General features: G+C 56.3%; 1 protein-coding gene across 2 annotated transcripts; it reads right to left on the bottom strand.

Moving 5' to 3' along the window:
* Positions 1-5,834: 5,834 nt before the first annotated feature.
* ppox (protoporphyrinogen oxidase) lies at positions 5,835-21,251 on the bottom strand. Of its 2 annotated transcripts, XM_070859364.1 has the most exons (9): positions 21,122-21,251; positions 20,235-20,379; positions 19,161-19,354; positions 18,945-19,005; positions 18,724-18,842; positions 18,394-18,507; positions 13,313-13,462; positions 12,692-12,734; positions 5,835-6,130 (listed from the first exon to the last, which is right to left on the bottom strand). In XM_070859364.1, exons 2-9 carry the CDS (start codon positions 20,362-20,364, stop codon positions 6,003-6,005), a joined length of 939 nt encoding a protein of 312 aa, XP_070715465.1. In that variant the 5' UTR covers positions 20,365-20,379; positions 21,122-21,251; the 3' UTR covers positions 5,835-6,002. The 2 variants fall into 2 exon arrangements, with proteins under 2 accessions (XP_070715465.1, XP_070715464.1); XM_070859363.1 differs by lacking the exons at positions 18,724-18,842; positions 18,945-19,005 and having other exon boundaries at positions 21,122-21,207.
* Between the last annotated feature and the right edge of the window lie 358 nt (positions 21,252-21,609).

The raw sequence follows: 21,609 nt of genomic DNA, 5'->3' as shown, positions 1-21,609 counted from the left end.
ATGGTCAGTGACTCGGTCGGTCGGAGGATCAGTGACTCGTTCGGTCGGAGGATCAGTGACGCGGTCGGTCGGAGGATCAGTGACTCGGTCGGTCGGAGGGTCAGTGACTCAGTCGGTCGGAGGGTCAGTGACTCGGTCGGAGGGTCAGTGACTCCGTTTGAGGGTCAGTGATTAGTCGGTCGGAGAGTCAGTGACTCGGTCGGTCGGAGGGTCAGTGACTCGGTCGGTCGGAGGGTCAGTGACTCAGTCGGTCGGAGGGTCAGTGAGTCGGTCCGTCGCAGGGTCAGTGACTTTGTCCGAGGGTCAATGACTCGGTCGGTCGGAGGGTCAGTGACTCAGTCGGTCGGACGGTCAGTGACTCAGTCGGTCGGAGGGTCAGTGACTCAGTCGGAGGGTCAGTGACTCAGTCGGAGGGTCAGTGACTCGGTCGGAGGGTCAGTCACTTGGTCCGTCGGAGGCTCAGTCACTCGGTCCGTCGGAGGGCCAGTGACTCGGTCCGTCGGAGGGTCAGTGACTCGGTCCGTCGGAGGGTCAGTGACTCGGACGGAGGGTCAGTGACTCGGTCGGTCGGAGGTTCAGTGACTCGGTCGGTCGGAGGGTCAGTGACTCGGTCGGTCGGAGAATCAGTGACTCTGTCAGAGGGTCAGTGACTCGGTCGGTCGGAGGGTCAGTGACTCGGTCGGTCGGAGGGTCAGTGACTCGGTCGGTCGGAGGGTCAGTGACTCGGTCGGTCGGAGGGTCAGTGACTCGATCTGTCGGAGGGTCAGTGACTCGGTCGGAGGGTCAGTGACTCGGTCGGAGGGTCAGTGACTCGGTCGGAGGGTCAGTGACTTGGTTGGTCGGAGGGTCAGTGACTCGGTCGGAGGGTCAGTGACTCGGTCGGAGGGTCAGTGACTCGGTCGGTCGGAGGGTCAGTGACTTGGTTGGTCGGAGGGTCAGTGACTCGGTCGGAGGATCAGTGACTCGGTCGGAGGGTCAGTGACTCGGTCGGTCGGAGGGTCAGTGACTTGGTTGGTCGGAGGGTCAGTGACTCGGTCGGTCGGAGGGTCAGTGACTCGGTCGGTCGGAGGGTCAGTGACTTGGTTGGTCGGAGGGTCAGTGACTAGGTCGGAGGGTCAGTGACTCGGTCGGTCGGAGGGTCAGTGACTTGGTTGGTCGGAGGGTCAGTGACTCGGTCGGAGGGTCAGTGACTCGGTCGGTCGGAGGGTCAGTGACTCGGTCGGTCGGAGGGCCAGTGACTCGGTCGGTCGGAGGGTCAGTGACTCGGTCGGTCGGAGGGTCAGTGACTCGGTCGCTCGGAGGGTCAGTGACTCGGTCGGTCGGAGGGTCAGTGACTCGGTCGGTCGGAGGGTCAGTGACTCGGTCGGTCGGAGGGTCAGTGACTCGGTCGGTCGGAGGGTCAGTGACTCGGTCGGTCGGAGGGTCAGTGACTCACTCGGTCGGAGGGTCAGTGACTCGGTCGGTCGGTCAGTGACTCGGTCGGTCGGAGGGTCAGTGACTCGGTCGGTCGGAGGGTCAGTGACTCGGTCGGTCGGAGGGTCAGTGACTCGGTCGGTCGGAGGGTCAGTGACTCGGTCGGTCGGAGGGTCAGTGACTCGGTCGGTCGGAGGGTCAGTGACTCGGTCGGAGGGTCAGTGACTCGGTCGGAGGGTCAGTGACTCGGTCGGTCGGAGGGTCAGTGATTCAGTCGGAGGGTCAATGACTCGGTACCGGTCGGAGGATCAGTGACTCGGTCGGTCGGAGGGTCAGTGACTTGGTTGGTCGGAGGGTCAGTGACTCGGTCGGAGGGTCAGTGACTCGGTCGGTCGGAGGGTCAGTGACTTGGTTGGTCGGAGGGTCAGTGACTAGGTCGGAGGGTCAGTGACTCGGTCGGTCGGAGGGTCAGTGACTTGGTTGGTCGGAGGGTCAGTGACTCGGTCGGAGGGTCAGTGACTCGGTCGGTCGGAGGGTCAGTGACTCGGTCGGTCGGAGGGCCAGTGACTCGGTCGGTCGGAGGGTCAGTGACTCGGTCGGTCGGAGGGTCAGTGACTCGGTCGCTCGGAGGGTCAGTGACTCGGTCGGTCGGAGGGTCAGTGACTCGGTCGGTCGGAGGGTCAGTGACTCGGTCGGTCGGAGGGTCAGTGACTCGGTCGGTCGGAGGGTCAGTGACTCAGTCGGTCGGAGGGTCAGTGACTCACTCGGTCGGAGGGTCAGTGACTCGGTCGGTCGGAGGGTCAGTGACTCGGTCGGTCGGAGGGTCAGTGACTCGGTCGGTCGGAGGGTCAGTGACTCGGTCGGAGGGTCAGTGACTCGGTCGGAGGGTCAGTGACTCGGTCGGTCGGAGGGTCAGTGACTCGGTCGGAGGGTCAGTGACTTGGTCGGAGGGTCAGTGACTCGGTCGGTCGGAGGGTCAGTGACTCGGTCGGTCGGAGGGTCAGTGACTCGGTCGGTCGGCGAATCAATGACTACTCAGGTGGGTAGGTGGTAAATGGATCCTGGTCTCCTTGCTGATGACCTGGGCCTCCTCGTTGCCGACTATTCCCCCTCCAACATGTCATTGACCAAAGCCCAGTACAAGATAACGAGACTGTATCTTAGAGCACCAGCAAACACGGCTATTCACCTTTTACGGCAGCAGTTCTGCTGTTCCAAGTTACAGCCCGTTCAGGGCAGGACAGTGCACACTGCCTCACATTCCAGGAAGTGTGAATGGTGCAGAGGGTGCAGAATTCCTCAAATGCATTCAGGGAACTTCTGTAGCCAGTATGTAACAAGCCCAACAAGGGAGGGGGCGGTTCTGGACTCGGTTTTGGGGAATGAAGCTGGGCAGGTGGAAGGGGAGCATTTGGTGCCAGTGATCATAATTCAGTCAGATTTAGTTTCGTTGTGGAAAAGCATTCAAGGAGGCGATCCTGAGGGTACAGAGCAAGTATGTTTCCGTCAAAAAAAGGGCCTGGCTAACCAATCTAGAGCCCCCTGGATGTCAAGGGACATACAGGGTAAGATAAAGAAAAAAGGGAAGCTTGTGACAGATACCGGGAAATCAACACTGCAGAAAATCCAGAGGCATATAAAAAGTGCAGGGTTCAATTAAAAAGGTATCAGGAAAGCAAACAGAGAGCATGAAAGAATGTTGGCAAGTAAAATCAGGGAAATCCCAAAGATGTTTATAAATACAATAAGAGCAAGAGGATAACTAGAGAGAGAGTGGGGCCTATTAGAGACCATAAAGGTAATGTGTGTGTGGAGGCAGAAGACCTGGGTACGATTCTTAATAAATACTTTGCCTCTGTTTTCACAAAAGAGAGGGACGATGCAGACTTTGCAATGAGGGAGGAGTGTGAAATATTAGACGAGATAAATATAGTGAGAGATGAAGTATTAAGGGGCTTTGCAGCTTTGAAAGTGGATAAATCTCAAGGCCCGGATGAAATGTATCCCAGGCTGATAAGAGAAGCAAAAGAGGAAATAGCAGAGGCTCTGACCATCATTTTCCAATCCTCTCTGGCTACAGGTGGTGTCGGAGGACTGGAGCACTGCTAATGTGGTACTTTTGTTTAAAAAGGGGGAAAAGGATAGACCGAGTAATTACAGGCCAGCCAGCCTAACCTCAGTGGTGGGAAAATTTCTGGAAAAAATCCTGAGGGACAGGATAAATCTTCATTTAGAAAGTCACGGATTAATCGAGGACAGTCAGCGTGGATTTGTTCAGGGAAGGTCGTGTCTGAGTAACAAGTGAATTTTGAGAGGCGGTAACCAGGAGGGTCGATGAGGGTAGTGCGTATGATGCAGTGTATATGGATTTTAGCAAAGTTTTTGATAAGATCCCACATGCCAGACTGGTTACGAAAGTAAAAGCCCATGGGGATCCAGGGCAAAGTGGCAAGGTGGATCCAAAATTGGCTCAGAGGCAGGAAGCAAAGGGTAATGGTTGATGGGTGTTTTTGTGACTGGAAGGCTGTATCCAGTGGGGTTCTGCAGGGCTCCGTACTGGGTCCCTTGCTTTTTTTGGTATATATCAAGGACTTGGTCTTGAATGTTGGGGGTATGATTAAGAAGTTTGCAGATGACACTAAAATCGGCCATGTGGTTGATAATGAAGAAGAAAGCTGCAGACTGCAGGAAGATATCAATAAACTGGTCAGGTGGGCAGATCAGTGGCAAATGGAATTCAATCTGGATAAGTGTGAGGTAATGCATTTGGCAAAGTTTAACAAGGAAACGGAATACACATTAAATAGAAACATGGAAAATAGATGCAGGAGCAGGCCATTCGGCCCTTCGAGCCTGCACCGCCATTCAATGAGTTCATGGCTGAACATGCAACTTCAGTACCCCATTCCTGCTTTCTCGCCATACCCCTTGATCCCCCTAGTAGTAAGGCTACATCTAACTCCTTTTTGAATATATTTAGTGAATTGGCCTCAATAACTTTCTGTGGTAGAGAATTCCACAGGTTCACCACTCTCTGGGTGAAGAAGTTTCTCCTCATCTCGGTCCTAAATGGCCTACCCCTTATCCTTAGACTGTGACCCCTGGTTCTGGACTTCCCCAACATTGGGAACATTCTTCCTGCATCTAACCTGTCTAAACCCGTCAGAATTTTAAACGTTTCTATGAGATCCCCTCTCATTCTTCTGAACTCCAGTGAATACAAGCCCAGTTGATCCAGTCTTTTTTGATATATCAGTCCCGCCATCCCGGGAATCAGTCTGGTAGGACACTGAGAAGTGTAGAAGAACAAAGGGACCTGGGAATGCACGTCCACAGTTCCCTGAAGGTAGCAGGCCAGGTGGATAAGGTGGTTAAGAAGGCATAAAGAATACTTGCCTTTATTGGCCGAGGCATAGAATACAAGAGCAGGGAGGCTATGCTCGAACACTGGTTAGGCCACAGCTGGAGTACTGCGTGCAGTTCTGGTCACCACATTACAGGAAAGATGTGATTCACTGGAAAAGGTGCAGAGGAGATGACAAGAATGTTGCCTGGACTGGAGAATTTTGGCCATGTTTTCTTTGGAACAGAGGAGACTGAGGGAAGACCTTATTGATATGTATAAAATTATGAGGGACCTGGATAGAGTGGATAGAAAGGGCCTATTTCCCGTTGCAGAGGGGTCAACAACCCGGGGGCGTAGATTGAAAGTAATTGAGGGGAGGTTTAGAGGGGAGTTGAGGGGAAATTTCATTACCCAGAGGGTGGGGGTCTGGAACTCACTGCCTGAAAGGGTGGTAGAGGCAGAAACCCTCACCACATTTAAAAAGTGCCGTAACCTATAGGGCTGCGGATCAAGAGCTGGAAAGTGGGATTAGGCTGGCTCGCTCTTGGTTGGCCAGTGCGGACGTGATGGGCCGAATGGCCTCCCTCCGTGATGTAAATTGCTAGGATTGTGTGATTCACAGCTGCGTCGTTACAAGTGCAAATTTAGAACCAGAATTGTTCGAGGCAAAAGATCCCTGTGACTGGGGGAGGGGCATCCAGTCTGTAGCAGGGCGGGCAGTGGAGCGGGGGAACATTAAGCTTCCTTTGAGTGGGGGATATTCATGGATCCCATCCTGGGGTGTGTGTAGGGCAGTACTGGCACGGCAGCAAACAGACACTTGTGTCTGAAGAGATGCACTTTAAACATCGTGTGAAACCTGTAGAGACAGACACTGCCGATCGGCACAACCCTCCCACCCCCTCCCAACCCCCCCCACCCACGCCAAACCCAACCCCTCCCCTCGACCTCTTTGACCAAGCTTTTCGTCACCTGAGCTAATTTCTACTTTAGCGACTCGGTGTCAAATTTCTATCGCAAAACACTCCTGTGAAGCGCCTAGGGACGTTTCACTATGTTAAAGGCGCTATATAAATACAGGTTGTTGTTGTTTATTGAACTGCAAGGTGCCCTGACCAGGAAACATATCTCTCCACACACACACAGCAAGATCCCGGGAAGGAGAGACAGTCCCACTGGGGGGTGGGCTGGGGTGGAGAGAGACAGGAATTTTGATCCAGGAATTGACCCAGCCATGTTGTGTTCAGTCCCTGAGCCCCTCGATTGATCTCTGAGCCTGGTAGATACAGTCATTCACTGAGACACCCTGGTACGAAGACCCCACCAGGGTCAGGGGCAGTCCGAGCCGGTCGATGAATTTGGAAATACCATCTGCAGAGAGAGAGAATTTCAACACGGAATCACCCTGAGCCCACCTTCTCCCCCAATCCCTGAACCCCACCTACCCACCTTCTCCCGTATCCCCAACCTCTCCCGTATCCCCCAACCCCACCTTCTCCCGTATCCCCAACCCCACCTTCTCCCGTATCTCCCAACCCCACCTTCTCCCATATCTCCAACACCACCTTCTCCCGTATCCCCAACCTCTCCCGTATCCCCCAACCCCACCTTCTCCCGTATACCCCAACCCCACCTTCTCCCATATCCCCCAACCCCACCTTCTCCCATATCTCCAACACCACCTTCTCCCGTATACCCCAACCCCACCTTCTCCCATATCCCCAACACCACCTTCTGCCGTATCCCCCAACCCCACCTTCTCCCGTATCCCCCAACCCCACCTTATCCCGTATCCCCAACCCCACCTTCTCCCATATCCCCCAACCCCAACTTTTCCCGTATCCCCCAACCCCACCTTCTCCCGTATCCCCAACCCCACCTTCTCCCATATCCCCAACCCCACCTTCTCCCATATCCCCCAACCCCACCTTCTCCCGTATCCCCCAACCCCACCTTCTCCCATATCCCCAACCCCACCTATTCCCCAATCCCCCAACCCCACCTTCTCCCATATCCCCCAACCCCACCTTCTCAATATCCCCAACCCCACCTATTCCCCAATCCCCCAACCCCACCTTCTCCCATATCCCCCAACCCCACATTCTCCCATATCCCCCAACCCCACCTTCTCCCGTATCCCCCAACCCCACCTTCTCCCATATCCCCAACACCACTTTCTCCCGTATCCTCAACCCCACCTTCTCCAGTATCCCCCAACCCCACCTTCTCCCATATCTCCAACACCACCTTCTCCCGTATCCCCCAACCCCACCTTCTCCCATATCCCCCAACCCCACCTTCTCCCATATCCCCCAACCCCACCTTCTCCCGTATCCCCAACCCCACCTTCTCCCGTATCCCCAACCCCACCTTCTCCCGTATCCCCCAACCCCACCTTCTCCCGTATCCCCCAACCCCACCTTCTCCCTTATCCCCAACACCACCTTCTCCCGTATCCCCCAACCCCACCTTCTCCCGTATCCCCCAACCCCACCTTCTCCCGTATCTCCCAACCCCACCATCTCCCATATCCCCCAACCCCACCTACTCCTCATATCCCCCAACCCCACCTTCTCCCATATCCCCAACCCCACCTTCTCCCATATCTCCCAACCCCACCGACTCCTCATATCCCCCAACCCCACCTTCTCCCGTATCTCCCAACCCCACCTACTCCTCATATCCCCCAACCCCACCTTCTCCCGTATCCCCAACCCCACCTTCTCCCATATCCCCCAACCCCACCTTCTCCCGTATCCCCCAACCCCACCTTCTCCCGTATCCCCCAACCCCACCTTCTCCCGTATCCCCAACCCCACCTTCTCCCATATCCCCAACCCCACCTATTCCCCAATCCCCCAACCCCACCTTCTCCCATATCCCCCAACCCCACCTTCTCCCATATCCCCAACCCCACCTATTCCCGAATCCCCCAACCCCACCTTCTCCCATATCCCCAACCCCACCTATTCCCGAATCCCCCAACCCCACCTACTCCCCATGTCCCCCAACCCACCTTCTCCCGCATCCCCCAACCCCACCTTCTCCCGTATCCCCCAACCCCACCTTCTCCCGTATCCCCCAACCCCACCTTCTCCCGTATCCCCCAACCCCACCTTCTCCCGTATCCCCAACCCCACCTTCTCCCGTATCCCCCAACCCCACCTTCTCCCGTATCCCCAACACCACCTTCTCCCGTATCCCCCAACCCCACCTTCTCCCGTATCCCCAACACCACCTTCTCCCGTATCCCCCAACCCCACCTTCTCCCATATCCCCCAACCTCACCTACTCCCATATCTCCCAACCCCACCTTCTCCCATATCCCCCAACCCCACCTTCTCCCATATCCCCCAACCCCAAATTCTCCCATATCCCCCAACCCCACATACTCCCGTATCCCCCAACCCCACCTTCTCCCATATTCCCCAACCCCAACTTCTCCCATATCCCCCAACCCCACCTTCTCCCATATCCCCAACCCCACCTTCTCCCATATCCCCAACCCCACCTTCTCCCATATCCCCCAACCCCACCTTCTCCCATATCCCCCAACCCCACCTTCTCCCATATCCCCAACCCCACCTTCTCCCATATCCCCAACCCCACCTTCTCCCATATCCCCCAACCCCACCTTCTCCCGTATCCCCAACACCACATTCTCTCGTATCCCCCAACCCCACCTTCTCCCATATCCCCCAACCCCACCTACTCCCATATCTCCCAACCCCACCTTCTCCCATATCCCCCAACCCCACCTTCTCCCGTATCCCCCAACCCCACCTTCTCCCGTATCCCCAACCCCACCTTCTCCCGTATCTCCCAACCCCACCTACTCCTCATATCCCCCAACCCCACCTTCTCCCATATCCCCAACCCCACCTTCTCCCATATCTCCCAACCCCACCGACTCCTCATATCCCCCAACCCCACCTTCTCCCGTATCTCCCAACCCCACCTACTCCTCATATCCCCCAACCCCACCTTCTCCCGTATCCCCAACCCCACCTTCTCCCATATCCCCCAACCCCACCTTCTCCCGTATCCCCCAACCCCACCTTCTCCCGTATCCCCAACCCCACCTTCTCCCGTATCCCCAACCCCACCTTCTCCCATATCCCCAACCCCACCTATTCCCCAATCCCCCAACCCCACCTTCTCCCATATCCCCCAACCCCACCTTCTCCCATATCCCCAACCCCACCTATTCCCGAATCCCCCAACCCCACCTTCTCCCATATCCCCAACCCCACCTTCTCCCGCATCCCCCAACCCCACCTTCTCCCGTATCCCCCAACCCCACCTTCTCCCGTATCCCCCAACCCCACCTTCTCCCGTATCCCCCAACCCCACCTTCTCCCGTATCCCCCAACCCCACCTTCTCCCGTATCCCCCAACCCCACCTTCTCCCGTATCCCAACCCCACCTTCTCCCGTATCCCCCAACCCCACCTTCTCCCGTATCCCCAACACCACCTTCTCCCGTATCCCCCAACCCCACCTTCTCCCGTATCCCCAACACCACCTTCTCCCGTATCCCCCAACCCCACCTTCTCCCATATCCCCCAACCTCACCTACTCCCATATCTCCCAACCCCACCTTCTCCCATATCCCCCAACCCCACCTTCTCCCATATCCCCCAACCCCAAATTCTCCCATATCCCCCAACCCCACATACTCCCGTATCCCCCAACCCCACCTTCTCCATATTCCCCAACCCCAACTTCTCCCATATCCCCCAACCCCACCTTCTCCCATATCCCCAACCCCACCTTCTCCCATATCCCCAACCCCACCTTCTCCCATATCCCCCAACCCCACCTTCTCCCGTATCCCCAACACCACATTCTCTCGTATCCCCCAACCCCACCTTCTCCCATATCCCCCAACCCCACCTACTCCCATATCTCCCAACCCCACCTTCTCCCATATCCCCAACCCCACCTTCTCCCATATCCCCCAACCCCACCTTCTCCCATATCCCTCAACCCCACCTTCTCCCATCTCCCCCAACCCCACCTACTCCCGTATCCCCCAACCCCACCTTCTCCCATATCCCCCAACCCCACCTTCTCCCATATCCCAACCCCACCTTCTCCCATATCCCCCAACCCCACCCTTCTCCCGTATCCCCAACACCACATTCTCTCGTATCCCCCAACCCCACCTTCTCCCATATCCCCAACCCCACCTATTCCCCAATCCCCCAACCCCACCTTCTCCCATATCCCCCAACCCCACCTCCTCCCGTATCCCCCAACCCCACCTTCTCCCGTATCCCCCAACCCCACCTTCTACCGTATCCCCCAACCCCACCTTCTCCCGTATCCCCAACCCCACCTATTCCCCAATCCCCCAACCCCACCTTCTCCCATATCCCCCAACCCGACCTTCTCCCGTATCCCCAACCCCACCTTCTCCCATATCCCCCAACCCCACCTTCTCCCGCATCCCCAACACCACCTTCTCCCGTATCCCCCAACCCCACCTTCTCCCATATCCCCCAACCCCACCTACTCCCATATCTCCCAACCCCACCTTCTCCCTTATCCCCCAACCCCACCTTCTCCCATATCCCCCAACCCCACCTTCTCCCATATCCCCAACCCCACCTACTCCCATATCTCCCAACCCCACCTTCTCCCTTATCCCCCAACCCCACCTTCTCCCATATCCCCCAACCCCACCTACTCCCATATCTCTCAACCCCACCTACTCCCATATCTCCCAACCCCACCTTCTCCCTTATCCCCCAACCCCACCTTCTCCCATATCCCCCAACCCCACCTACTCCCATATCTCCCAACCCCACCTTCTCCCGTATCCGCCAACCCCACCTTCTCCCATATCCCCCAATTCCACCTTCTCCCCCAACCCCACCTTCTTCCGTATCCCCCAACCCCACCTTCTCCAGTATCCCCCAACCCCACCTTCTCCCATATCCCCCAACCCCACCTTCTCCTATATCCCCCAACCCCACCTTCTCCCGTATCCCCCAACACCACCTTCTCCCATATCCCCCAAGCCCACCTTCTCCCGTATCCCCCAACACAACCTTCTCCCATATCCCCCAAGCCCACCTATTCCCCAATCCCCCAACCCCACCTTCTCCCATATCCCCCAACCCCACCTTCTCCCATATCCCCCAAACCCACATTCTCCCATATCCCCCAACCCCACCTACTCCCCATGTCCCCCAACCCCACCTTCTCCCGTATCCCCCAACCCCACCTACTCCCCATATCCCCCAACCCCACCTTCTCCCGTATCCCCCAACCCCACCTTCTCCCGTATCCCCCAACCCCACCTTCTCCCGTATCCCCCAACCCCACCTTCTCCCGTATCCCCCAACCCCACCTTCTCCCGTATCCCCCAACCCCACCTTCTCCCATATCCCCCAACCCCACCTTCTCCCATATCCCCCAACCCCACCTTCTCCCATATCCCCCAACCCCACCTATTCCCCAATCCCCCAACCTCACCTACAACAACAGTTGCATTTATATAGTGTCTTTAACATAGTACAACACCCCAAGGCACTTCATGGGGCGATTATCGGGCAGAATTTGACACCGGGGCCACATAAGGAGATATTAGGGCAGGTGACCAAACGCTTGGTGAAAGAGACAGGTTTTGAGGAGGATCTTAAAGGAGGAGATAGGGGCGGAGGGTTTCAGGGAGCGACCCCCAGAGCATCGGGCCCAGGCGGCTGAAGGCACATCATCAATAGTGTTGCGATGGAAATTGGGGGATAGGCAAGAGGCCAGAATTAGAGGAGCTCAGAGATCTGGAAGGGCTGTTGGAGGCTACCGAGATAGGGAGGGCTGTAGGGACTGGAAGGGTTTACAGAGATAGGGAGTGGTATAGGGGCTGGAGGGGGTTACAGAGATAGGGAGAGGTATAGGGCTGGACGGGGTTAGGGTGATAGGGTGTGTAGGGGCTCGGAGGTTAGAGATAGTGAGGGTGTAGGGGGTTACAGAGATAGGGAGGTGTGTAGGTGCTGGAGGAGGTTACAGAGATAGGGAGGAGAGTAGGTACTGGAGGAGGTTACAGGGATAGGAGGGGTGTAGGGGGTGAAGGAGCTTACAGAGATAGGGAGAGGTATAGGGGCTGGAGGTTAGAGATAGGGAGGGTGTAGGGACTGGAGGGGGTTACAGAGATAGGGAGGGGTGTAAGGGCTGGAGTGGGTTACAGAGATAGGGAGGGGTGTAGGGGCTGAAGGAGGTTACGGAGATAGGGAGTGGTTTAGGGGCTGGAGGTTAGAGGTAGGGAGGGTTGTAGGGCTGGAGGTGGTTACAGAGATAGGGTGTAGGGGCTGAAGAAAATCACTGAGATAGGGAGGTTTGTTGGGGCTGGAGGAGATTAGAGATAGGGAGGGGCGAGAGCCATGGAGGGAAAACAAGAATGAGAATTTTGAAATCGAGTCATTGCTTAACCAGGAGCTAATGTCGGTCAGCGAGCACAGGGGGTGATGGGTGAGTGGGACTTGGTGCGAGTTGGAACATGGGCAGCCGAGTTTTGGATCACCTCTAGTTTAAGTAGGGTAGTATGTGGGAGCCCAGCCTGGGTGTGTTGGAATAGTCAAGTTTAGAGGTAACAAAGGCACGGATGAGGGTTTCAGCAGTGGATGAGTTGAGGCAGGGACGGTGACGGGCGATGTTACGGAGGTGGGGATAGCCGGTCTTAGTAATGCTGTGGATATGAGGTTGAAAGCTAATTTCAGGGTCAAATATAAGACCAAGGTTGCTAACAGCCTGGTTCAGCCTCAGACAGGAGTTGGGGAGAGGGATGGAGTCTGTGGCTGGGGAACGGAGTTTGTGGCAGAGACCGAAAACAATGGCTTCAGTTTTCCAAATATTTAGACCCTTCAACCCTCTGGAACTGAGGGGAGTGCGGACTGGAAAATATGGGTTGCTTCTCAGTCAGACTTACCCAAATGCTTCCAGTGTCCCAGTGCATACTGTGGGATACATTCCTGTGGAGAATAAACACAGGAACAGGATTAATCCTGGGTCTAGAGAGAGCTTTACTTTGTATCTAACCTACTGTACCTGCCCGGGAGTGTTTGATGGGACAGTGTAGAGGGAGCTTTACTCTGTATCTAACCCCCTGTACCTGCCCTGGGAGTGTTTGATGGGACAGTGTAGAGGGAGCTTTACCCTGTATCTAACCCCCTGTACCTGCCCTGGGAGTGTTTGATGGGACAGTGTAGAGGGAGCTTTACCCTGTATCTAACCCCCTGTACCTGCCCTGGGAGTGTTTGATAGGACAGTGTAGAGGGAGCTTTACCCTGTATCTAACCCCTTGTATCTGCCCTGGGAGTGTTTGATAGGACAGTGTAGAGGGAGCTTTACTCTGTATCTAACCCCCAGTACCTGCCCTGGGAATATTTGATGAGACAGTGTAGGGGGAGCTTTACCCTGTATCTAACCCCATGTCCCTGCCCTGGCAGTGTTTGATGGGACAGTGTATAGGGAGCTTTACTCTGTATCTAACCCCCTGTACCTGCCCGGGGAGTGTTTGATGGGACAGTGTAGCGGGAGTCCCCCTCACCTTGTGCACTTTGACGATGGTCCTCAGCGGCCTCTCTGTGACCCCCAGGTGATCCCGCAACGTCTCCGTGGCTCGCTGCAGCAGATGGTCGTGGGGCACAGAATCTGGATCGCCAAAGGCCTCCCGGAACCAGGAGCCTCCCAACATGACCTGTAAACATCGGTGTCAGCCGTTAGGCTCAGGATGACGCCACCTCGCTCCCCCACCCCGGCTGTGGTAATTAGTCTCTCACTGACCGCCCCAGAGCAATTACTCTCTCACTGACCCCACCCGCCCCACCCCCCACCCCCCCAGCCTCCCATCCTGAGGGAGAGTGCCATAGAGACACCAGTCATCTCCCTGAGAGAGGGACTGAGAGGCACCAGTGAGTGCACAGATATAAGAACATAAGAAATAGGAGCAGGAGTAGGCCGTATGGCCCCTCGAGCCTGCTCCGCCATTTAATACGATCATGGCTGATCCGATCATGGACTCAGATCCACTTCTCTGCTCGCTCCCCATAACCCTTATTTCTTTATCGGTTAAGAACCTGTCTATCTCTGTCTTAAATTTAGTCAATGACACAGCTTCCGCAGCGAATTCCACAGATTTAAAACCCTGAGAGAAGAAATTTCTCCTCATCCCTGTTTTAAATGGGTGGCCCCTTATTGTAAGATTATGCCCTCTAGTTCTAGTCTCCCCTATCAGTGGAAACATCCTCTCTGCATCCACCTTGTCAAGCCCCCTCATAATCTTATACATTTCGATAAGATCACCTATCATTCTTCTGAATTCCAATGAGTAGAGGCCCAACCTCCTCAACCTTTCCTCATAAGTCAACTCCCTCATCCCCGGAATCAACCTAGTGAACCTTCTCTGCACTGCCTCCAAAGCAAGTGTATCCTTTCGTAAATATGGAAACCAAAACTGCAGGCAGTAATCCAGGTGTGGCCTCACCAATACCCTGTATAACTGCAGCAAGACTTCCCTGCAATACTCTAGCCCTTTGCAGTAAAGGCCAAGATTCCATTGGCTACCACTCTTAAAATTAGTCCATAGGTGGCTGAACAGTCCAATACGAGAGCCTCAGTCCCTGTCACAGGTGGGACAGATAGTCATTGAGGGAAAGAGTGGGTGGGACTGGTTTGCCGCACGCTCTTTCCGCTGCCTGCGCTTATTTTCTGCGCGCTCTCGGTGATGAGACTCGAGGTGCTCAGCGCCCTCCCGGATGCACTTCCTCCACTTAGGGCGATCTTTGGCCAGGGACTCCCAGGTGTCGGTGGGTATGTTGCATTTTATCAGGGAGGCTTTGACGGTGTCCTTGCAACGTTTCCTCTGCCCACCTTTGGCTCACTTGCCGTGTAGGTGTTGAGTAGAGCGCTTGCTTTGGGAGTCTTGTGTCTGCCATGCGAACAATGTGGCCTGCCCAACGGAGCTGGTCGAGTGTGGTCAGTGCTTCAATGCTGGGGATGTTGGCCTGTACCTGCATACTAACCTTTTGTGTTTCATGCACAAGAACCCCCAGTTCCCACTGTACTGCAACACTATTTAAATAATAACTTGCTCTTTGATTTTTTTCTGTCAAAGTGCATGACCTCACATTTTCCAACATTATACACCATCTGCCAAATTGTTGCCCACTCATTTAGCCTGTCTATGCCCTTTTGCAGGTTTTTTGTGTCCTCCTCACACATTGCTTTTCCTCGCATCTTTGTATCGTCAGTAAACTTGGCTACATTACACTCAGTCCCTTCTTCCAAGTTGTTAATATAGATTGTAAATAGTTGGGGTCCCAGCACTGATCCCTGCGGCACCCCACTAGTTACTGGTTGCCAACCAGAGAATGAACCATTTATCCTTACTCTCTTTTCTCTGTTAGTTAGCCAATCCTCTATCCATGCCAATATATTACCCCCAACCCCGTGAACTTTTATTTTGTGCAGTAACCTTTTATGTGGCACCTTGTAAAATGCCTTCTGGAAATCCAAATACACCACATCCACTGGTTCCCCTTTACCCACCCTGTTCGGTACATCCTCAAAGAATTCCAGCAAATTTGTCAAACATACCTTCCCCTTCATAAATCCATGCTGACTCTGCCTGACTGAATTATGTTTTTGGGATATTGTTTGTGTCCTCTACTGTAAAGACTAAAACAAAATATTTGTTCAGAGTTTCTGCCATCTCCATGTTCCCCATTACTAATTCCCCGGTCTCGTCCTCTAAGAGACCAACATTTACTTTAGCCACTCTTTTCCTTTTTATATACCGATAGAAATTCTTGCTATCTGTTTTTATATTTCGTGCTAGTTTACTTTCATAGTCTATCTTCCCTTTCTTAATCATTTTTTTAGTCGTTCTTTGCTGACTTTTAAAAGATTCCCAGTCTTCTGCCTCCCACTAATTTTGGCCATTTTGTATGGGGGGGGGGGAAGGTGGGACCTATACAAGCCGGACGGGTTGCAGCTCAACAGAGCCAGGACCAATATACTCACGAGGGCGTTTGCTCGTGCTGTTGGGGAGGGTTAAACTAGCTTGGCAGAGGGATGGAATCTCCCTGAGAGAGAGGATTGAGACATCAGTCAGTGTACAGATATCGCCCTGAGGGAGAGGGACTGAGAGACACCAGTCAGTGTACAGATATCGCCCTGAGGGAGAGGGACTGAGAGACACCAGTCAGTGTACAGATATCGCCCTGAGGGAGAGGGACTGAGAGACACCAGTCAGTGTACAGATATCTCCCTGAGGGAGGGACTGAGAGACACCAGTCAGTGTACAGATATCTCCCTGAGGGAGAGAGACTGAGAGACACCAGTCAGTGTACAGATATCTCCCTGAGGGAGAGGGACTGAGAGACACCAGTCAGTGTACAGATATCGCCCTGAGGGAGAGAGACTGAGAGACACCAGTCAGTGTACAGATATCTCCCTGAGGGAGAGGGACTGAGAGACATCAGTCAGTGTACAGATATCTCCCTGAGGGAGGGACTGAGAGACACCAGTCAGTGTACAGATATCTTCCTGAGGGAGAGAGACTGAGAGACACCAGTCAGTGTACAGATATCGCCCTGAGGGAGATGGACTGAGAGACACCAGTCAGTGTACAGATATCGCCCTGAGGGAGAGAGACTGAGAGACACCAGTCAGTGTACAGATATCTCCCTGAGGGAGAGGGACTGAGAGACATCAGTCAGTGTACAGATATCTCCCTGAGGGAGGGACTGAGAGACACCAGTCAGTGTACAGATATCTTCCTGAGGGAGAGAGACTGAGAGACACCAGTCAGTGTACAGATATCGCCCTGAGGGAGATGGACTGAGAGACACCAGTCAGTGTACAGATATCTTCCTGAGGGAGAGAGACTGAGAGACACCAGTCAGTGTACAGATATCGCCCTGAGGGAGGGACTGAGAGACACCAGTCAGTGTACAGATATCTCCCTGAGGGAGAGAGACTGAGAGACACCAGTCAGTGTACAGATATCGCCCTGAGGGAGAGGGACTGAGAGACACCAGTCAGTGTACAGATATCTCCCTGAGGGAGAGGGACTGAGAGACACCAGTCAGTGTACAGATATCTCCCTGAGGGAGAGGGGACTGAGAGATACCAGTCAGTGTACAGATATCTCCCTGAGGGAGAGGGTCTGAGAGACACCAGTCAGTGTACAGATATCTCCCTGAGGGAGAGGGACTGAGAGACACCAGTCAGTGTACAGATATCTTCCTGAGAGAGAGGATTGAGACAGCAGTCAGTGTACAAATATCTCCCTGAGGGAGAGGGACTGAGAAACACCTGTCAGTGTACAGATATCTCGCTGAGGGAGAGGGACTGAGAGACACCAGTCAGTGTACAGATATCTCCCTGAGGGAGAGGGACTGAGAGACACCAGTCAGTGCACAGATATCTTCCTGAGGGATAGCTATGTGGGAACTTATTAAAAGCCTTGCTAAATTCCATATACAACAACTGCATCGACCTGCCTTGCAACCTCCTCAAAAAATTCAATCATGTTAGTCAGACACAATAAGCACCTTAACTACTTGGCCCGGATGCAGTTCCTGTCTGAGTCCCTGGGACATTTGCTCTCTCACTGAACTTCTTCCCTTCCCCTTCCCTTCCCCACACCTCCCATTCCCGCCCCCCCCCCCCCCCCCCACTCGCACCGTGCAATTGCTCTCTGACACCCCTGGAGCACTTACTCACTCACTGGTCCCCGGGACAATTTCTCCCCCCTCGCCCCCTTGCTCTCTCACTCTCTCCTCCCCCACCCCCCTCCAGGCAATTGCTCTCTTACTGACCCCGCTGAGGGTGGAGGGGGTAGTTACTCTGTCACGAACCGCCCCCGCCCCGGTGTGATAGCCCTCTTACTAACACGCCTGTGACAATTGCACGAGAGTGAGAACCGACCCTTCTGAGGCAATAACTTGCTCACGCACCCTCTAGGGCAATTGCTCTCAATAACTCCCCAGAGACAGTTACTCTCTCACTGACGCTCTCTGGCAGTTACACTCTTACTGACCTCCCTGGGATAATGACACTCTCACTGACCCCCCTGGGACAATTCCACTCTCACTAATCTCCCTGGGACAATTCCACTCTCACTGACCTCCCTGGGATAATGACACTCTCACTGACCCCCCTGGGACAATTCCACTCTCACTGACCTCCCTGGGATAATGACACACTCATTGACCCCCCTGGGACAATTACACTCTCACTGACCTCCCTGGGATAATGACACTCTCACTGACCCCCCTGGGACAATTCCACTCTCACTGACCTCCCTGGGATAATGACACACTCATTGACTCTGCCGGGACAATATGTTTCACATGGAACAAACAGTAATTGCTCTCTCATTCCCCTGGGTCCATTACTCTCTCACTCATTCCCCTGAGGCAGTTCCATTCTAACTGTCTACAGCAATTACACTGTAACTGACCTCATGGGGCAATTACTCTCTCACTGATCCCCTGCCCCGATTACGTCTCTCACTGGCAGGTGTCCGGGACACTCTACATAACTAACGTATTCTCGCCGTGTCACCACGCCCCCCCAGCCCCCCCGCCAGCCCGACTCTCCCCTTGCCCCACCCCCACGTACCGTCAATCTAGTGGTCTGAGGCCCCGCTCGATCCTGCTGGGGGTAACTGCAGGAATCGTAAACAACGCCCAGGATCTCCCCGCTCTCTCGCGAGGGTACAAGGTGTCCGAAACCCTGCGTGGAGAGGGAGATAAGAGGGTGAGAAAATAGAAAGCGAGAGAGATGAAGGGCGAGGGCGAGACAGAGGGCGAGGCAGAGGGCGAGACAGAGGGCGAGACAGAGGGCGAGGCAGAGGGCGAGGCAGAGGGCGAGGCAGAGGGCAAGGCAGAGGGCGAGACAGCGCGAAGTGATGGCGCCTGGCGGTGTATGGCCATGTGGCGGGAGCCTTACCGAGACAGGAAGCACCGAGCCTTGGTATTCCAGGTTGACCACGACCACTGACACTCTGCCGATCTGTCGCAGCCGCCCACACAGCAGGTCCCAGGACTGAGGGAGCATCCCGCTCAGCACTGGGTGGGGGGAGAGGTCAAAGGATAAAAGGTTAGGGTCTGATAGCACTATGGCTCCACGCCCCCACCCAATGCAATTGTTCCGAACCCCACACTACCAACCTTGGGCTGGAACTGAGGCACAAACATGGTCTGCCTTCACAGTGCCGCCATCGAGAGTCACCTAAAACACACAACAACAGGGTTCAATCTAATCGAGGGGTTCGGGGGTTTATATATACAATAACAGGTACCCCAGGAGTGAGTTACAGGCTCCAATCTAATCGAGGGGTTCGGGGGCTTTATATCCCGATACCCGGATTTTGTTTAAACCCTCACCTCCCAGCTTCCTTCTGCCGTCTGTCGAAGGGCCTGGACTGGGGAATGTAAGTGGATCTCGACCCCCCGCCTGCGCAACTCTTGCTCCATCGCCTCTGGGAGGGTCTGCATCCCTTGCTTCAGCGACCACTGGGCCCAGCGCTCCTGCCTGGCTTGGCCAATCAACCGGGAGGTGAAGCGCGGGTCCTTGGCGTCTGTGGAATGGAAATGAGTCTTGTATTAAATGCTGAGAGACGGGAGCGAGGCCGACAGGGGGGCGAGGGCGGAGGGTGAGGGCGGGGGTGACGGGGAGAGAGAGAGACGTGGAGAGAGAGAGAGAGAGACTTGGAGAGAGCGAGCGGGAGGCGGGGGGAGAGCGCGGGGAGGCGAGGGGAGAGCGAGCGGGAGGCGGGGGGAGAGCGCGGGGAGGCGGGGGGAGAGCGCGGGGAGAGGGCGGGAGACGGGGGGGAGAGGGCGGGAGACGGGGGGAGAGGGCGGGAGACGGGGGGAGAGGGCGGGAGACGGGGGGAGAGGGCGGGAGACGGGGGGAGAGGGCGGGAGACGGGGGGAGAGGGCGGGAGACGGGGGGAGAGGGCGGGAGACGGGGGGGAGAGGGCGGGAGACGGGGGGGAGAGGGCGGGAGACGGGGGAGAGTGCGGGAGACGGGGGGAGAGGGCGGGAGACGGGGGGAGAGGGCGGGAGACGGGGGGAGAGGGCGGGAGACGGGGGGAGAGGGCGGGAGACGGGGGGAGAGGGCGGGAGACGGGGGGAGAGGGCGGGAGACGGGGGGAGAGGGCGGGAGACGGGGGGGAGAGGGCGGGAGACGGGGGGGAGAGGGCGGGAGACGGGGGAGAGTGCGGGAGACGGGGGGAGAGGGCGGGAGACGGGGGGAGAGGGCGGGAGACGGGGGGAGAGAGCGGGAGACGGGGGGAGAGAGCGGGAGACGGGGGGAGAGAGCGGGAGACGGGGGGAGAGAGCGGGAGACGGGGGGAGAGAGCGGGAGACGGGGGGAGAGAGCTGGAGACGGGGGGAGAGAGCTGGAGACGGGGGGAGAGGGAGAGAGAGATTGATTTTGTGTAACCAAAGATCACTGACCTGCTCCTGCCACCATTCCGATCAGCACAGATCCAAACTTCCTCTCTGCCTGGAACAGGATTGGGAAGCACGATCGTACGCTGAGCTTGCGACTGTCCCCAGCGAATATCCCACGGCACAGACTGTCCATGGCATTGTCCGCGAGCTGTCGGAGTCAGAAAAATCCGGGTGAGAGAGAGAGAGATATAGTGGTTTGAGGGGAAAGAGGTAGGGCAGAGAGGGGGGGGTAGGGGGGACGAGAGAGTGAGGGGGGGGGAAGGGGGGCGAGAGAGAGCGCGGGGGGGCGAGAGAGCGCGCGGGGGGGCGAGAGAGAGAGAGAGCGGGGGGGGGGCGAGAGAGAGAGAGCGGGGGGGGGGCGAGAGAGAGAGAGCGGGGGGGGGGCGAGAGAGAGAGCGGGGGGGGGGCGAGAGAGAGAGCGGAGGGGGCGAGAGAGAGTGGGGGGGGGACGAGAGAGAGAGCGCGGGGGCGAGAGAGAGAGCGGGGGGGCAAGAGAGAGAGCGGGGGGGCAAGAGAGAGAGCGGGGGGGCGAGAGAGAGAGCGGGGGGGCGAGAGAGAGAGCGGGGGGGCGAGAGAGAGAGCGGGGGGGCGAGAGAGAGCGGGGGGGCGAGAGAGAGAGCGGGGGGGCGAGAGAGAGAGCGGGGGGGCGAGAGAGAGAGCGGGGGGGGCGAGAGAGAGAGCGGGGGGGGAGAGAGAGAGCGGGGGGAGAGAGGGAGTGCGGGGGGGTGGTGGAGGGGTGAGGGGGCAGGGGCAGGACCACAGAGCGGGGCGAGGGCAGGGATTGGGGGCATGCGAAGAGGCGGATCGAGGAGAGGGGGAGAGAGCGGCTCCCTCTGTGAGATCCCGCACTCCAGCGACCCCTCGCTCTGTGAGTGTGTCTACAATCTCACCTCTGCTCCAAACCTACGAGTTGTGAAACTGTGGACAGTTTCATCATGATCGCTGCCCCGCTGGACAAAGGGCTCGCGGAGGAGGCTCCGGATTATGGGCTGGCTGAATGGCGGTCCTCTCACAAAGGCACTCCTGGAAAACACAAGCACCAGTCAGGGAAAATTATCACCTCAAACTTTTCAATCACAAGTGAGGAAAGTGATAGGTGGGGATCGGGGAGAGGTGGGTTTGGGGGGTCGGGGAAGGTGGGTTCGGGGGGTCGGGGGGAGGTGGGTTCGGGGGGAGGTGGGTTCGGGGGGTTGGGGGGAGGTGGGTTCGAGGGGTTGGGGGGAGGTGGGTTCGGGGGGTCGGGGGAGAGGTGGGTTCGGGGATCGGTGGGTTTGGGGGGTCGGGGGTAGGTGGGTTCGGGGGGTCGGGGGGAGGTGGGTTCGGGGGGTTGGGGGGAGGTGGGTTCGGGGGTAGGTGGGTTTGGGGGTGGTGGGTTGGG

The sequence above is a fragment of the Pristiophorus japonicus genome, chromosome 17 (assembly GCF_044704955.1).
Source record: "Pristiophorus japonicus isolate sPriJap1 chromosome 17, sPriJap1.hap1, whole genome shotgun sequence".
In the NCBI taxonomy this organism is placed as follows: Eukaryota; Metazoa; Chordata; class Chondrichthyes; family Pristiophoridae; genus Pristiophorus; species Pristiophorus japonicus.
The sequence above is the reverse complement of the archived record's forward strand: the minus strand, read 5'-3'. Positions and strand labels throughout refer to the sequence as shown.

Bases quoted from the DNA above. Each gene is read 5' to 3' on its own strand.
- ppox (XM_070859364.1), bottom strand. From the start codon at position 20,364: ATGGACAGTCTGTGCCGTGGGATATTCGCTGGGGACAGTCGCAAGCTC. The intron at 19,006-19,160 runs GTGAGGGTTTAA...TGTGTGTTTTAG, and splicing joins CGGCAGAAGGAAGCTGGGAG to GTGACTCTCGATGGCGGCAC. The intron at 6,131-12,691 runs GTAAGTCTGACT...CTCTCTCTGCAG, and splicing joins GGGACACTGGAAGCATTTGG to ATGGTATTTCCAAATTCATC.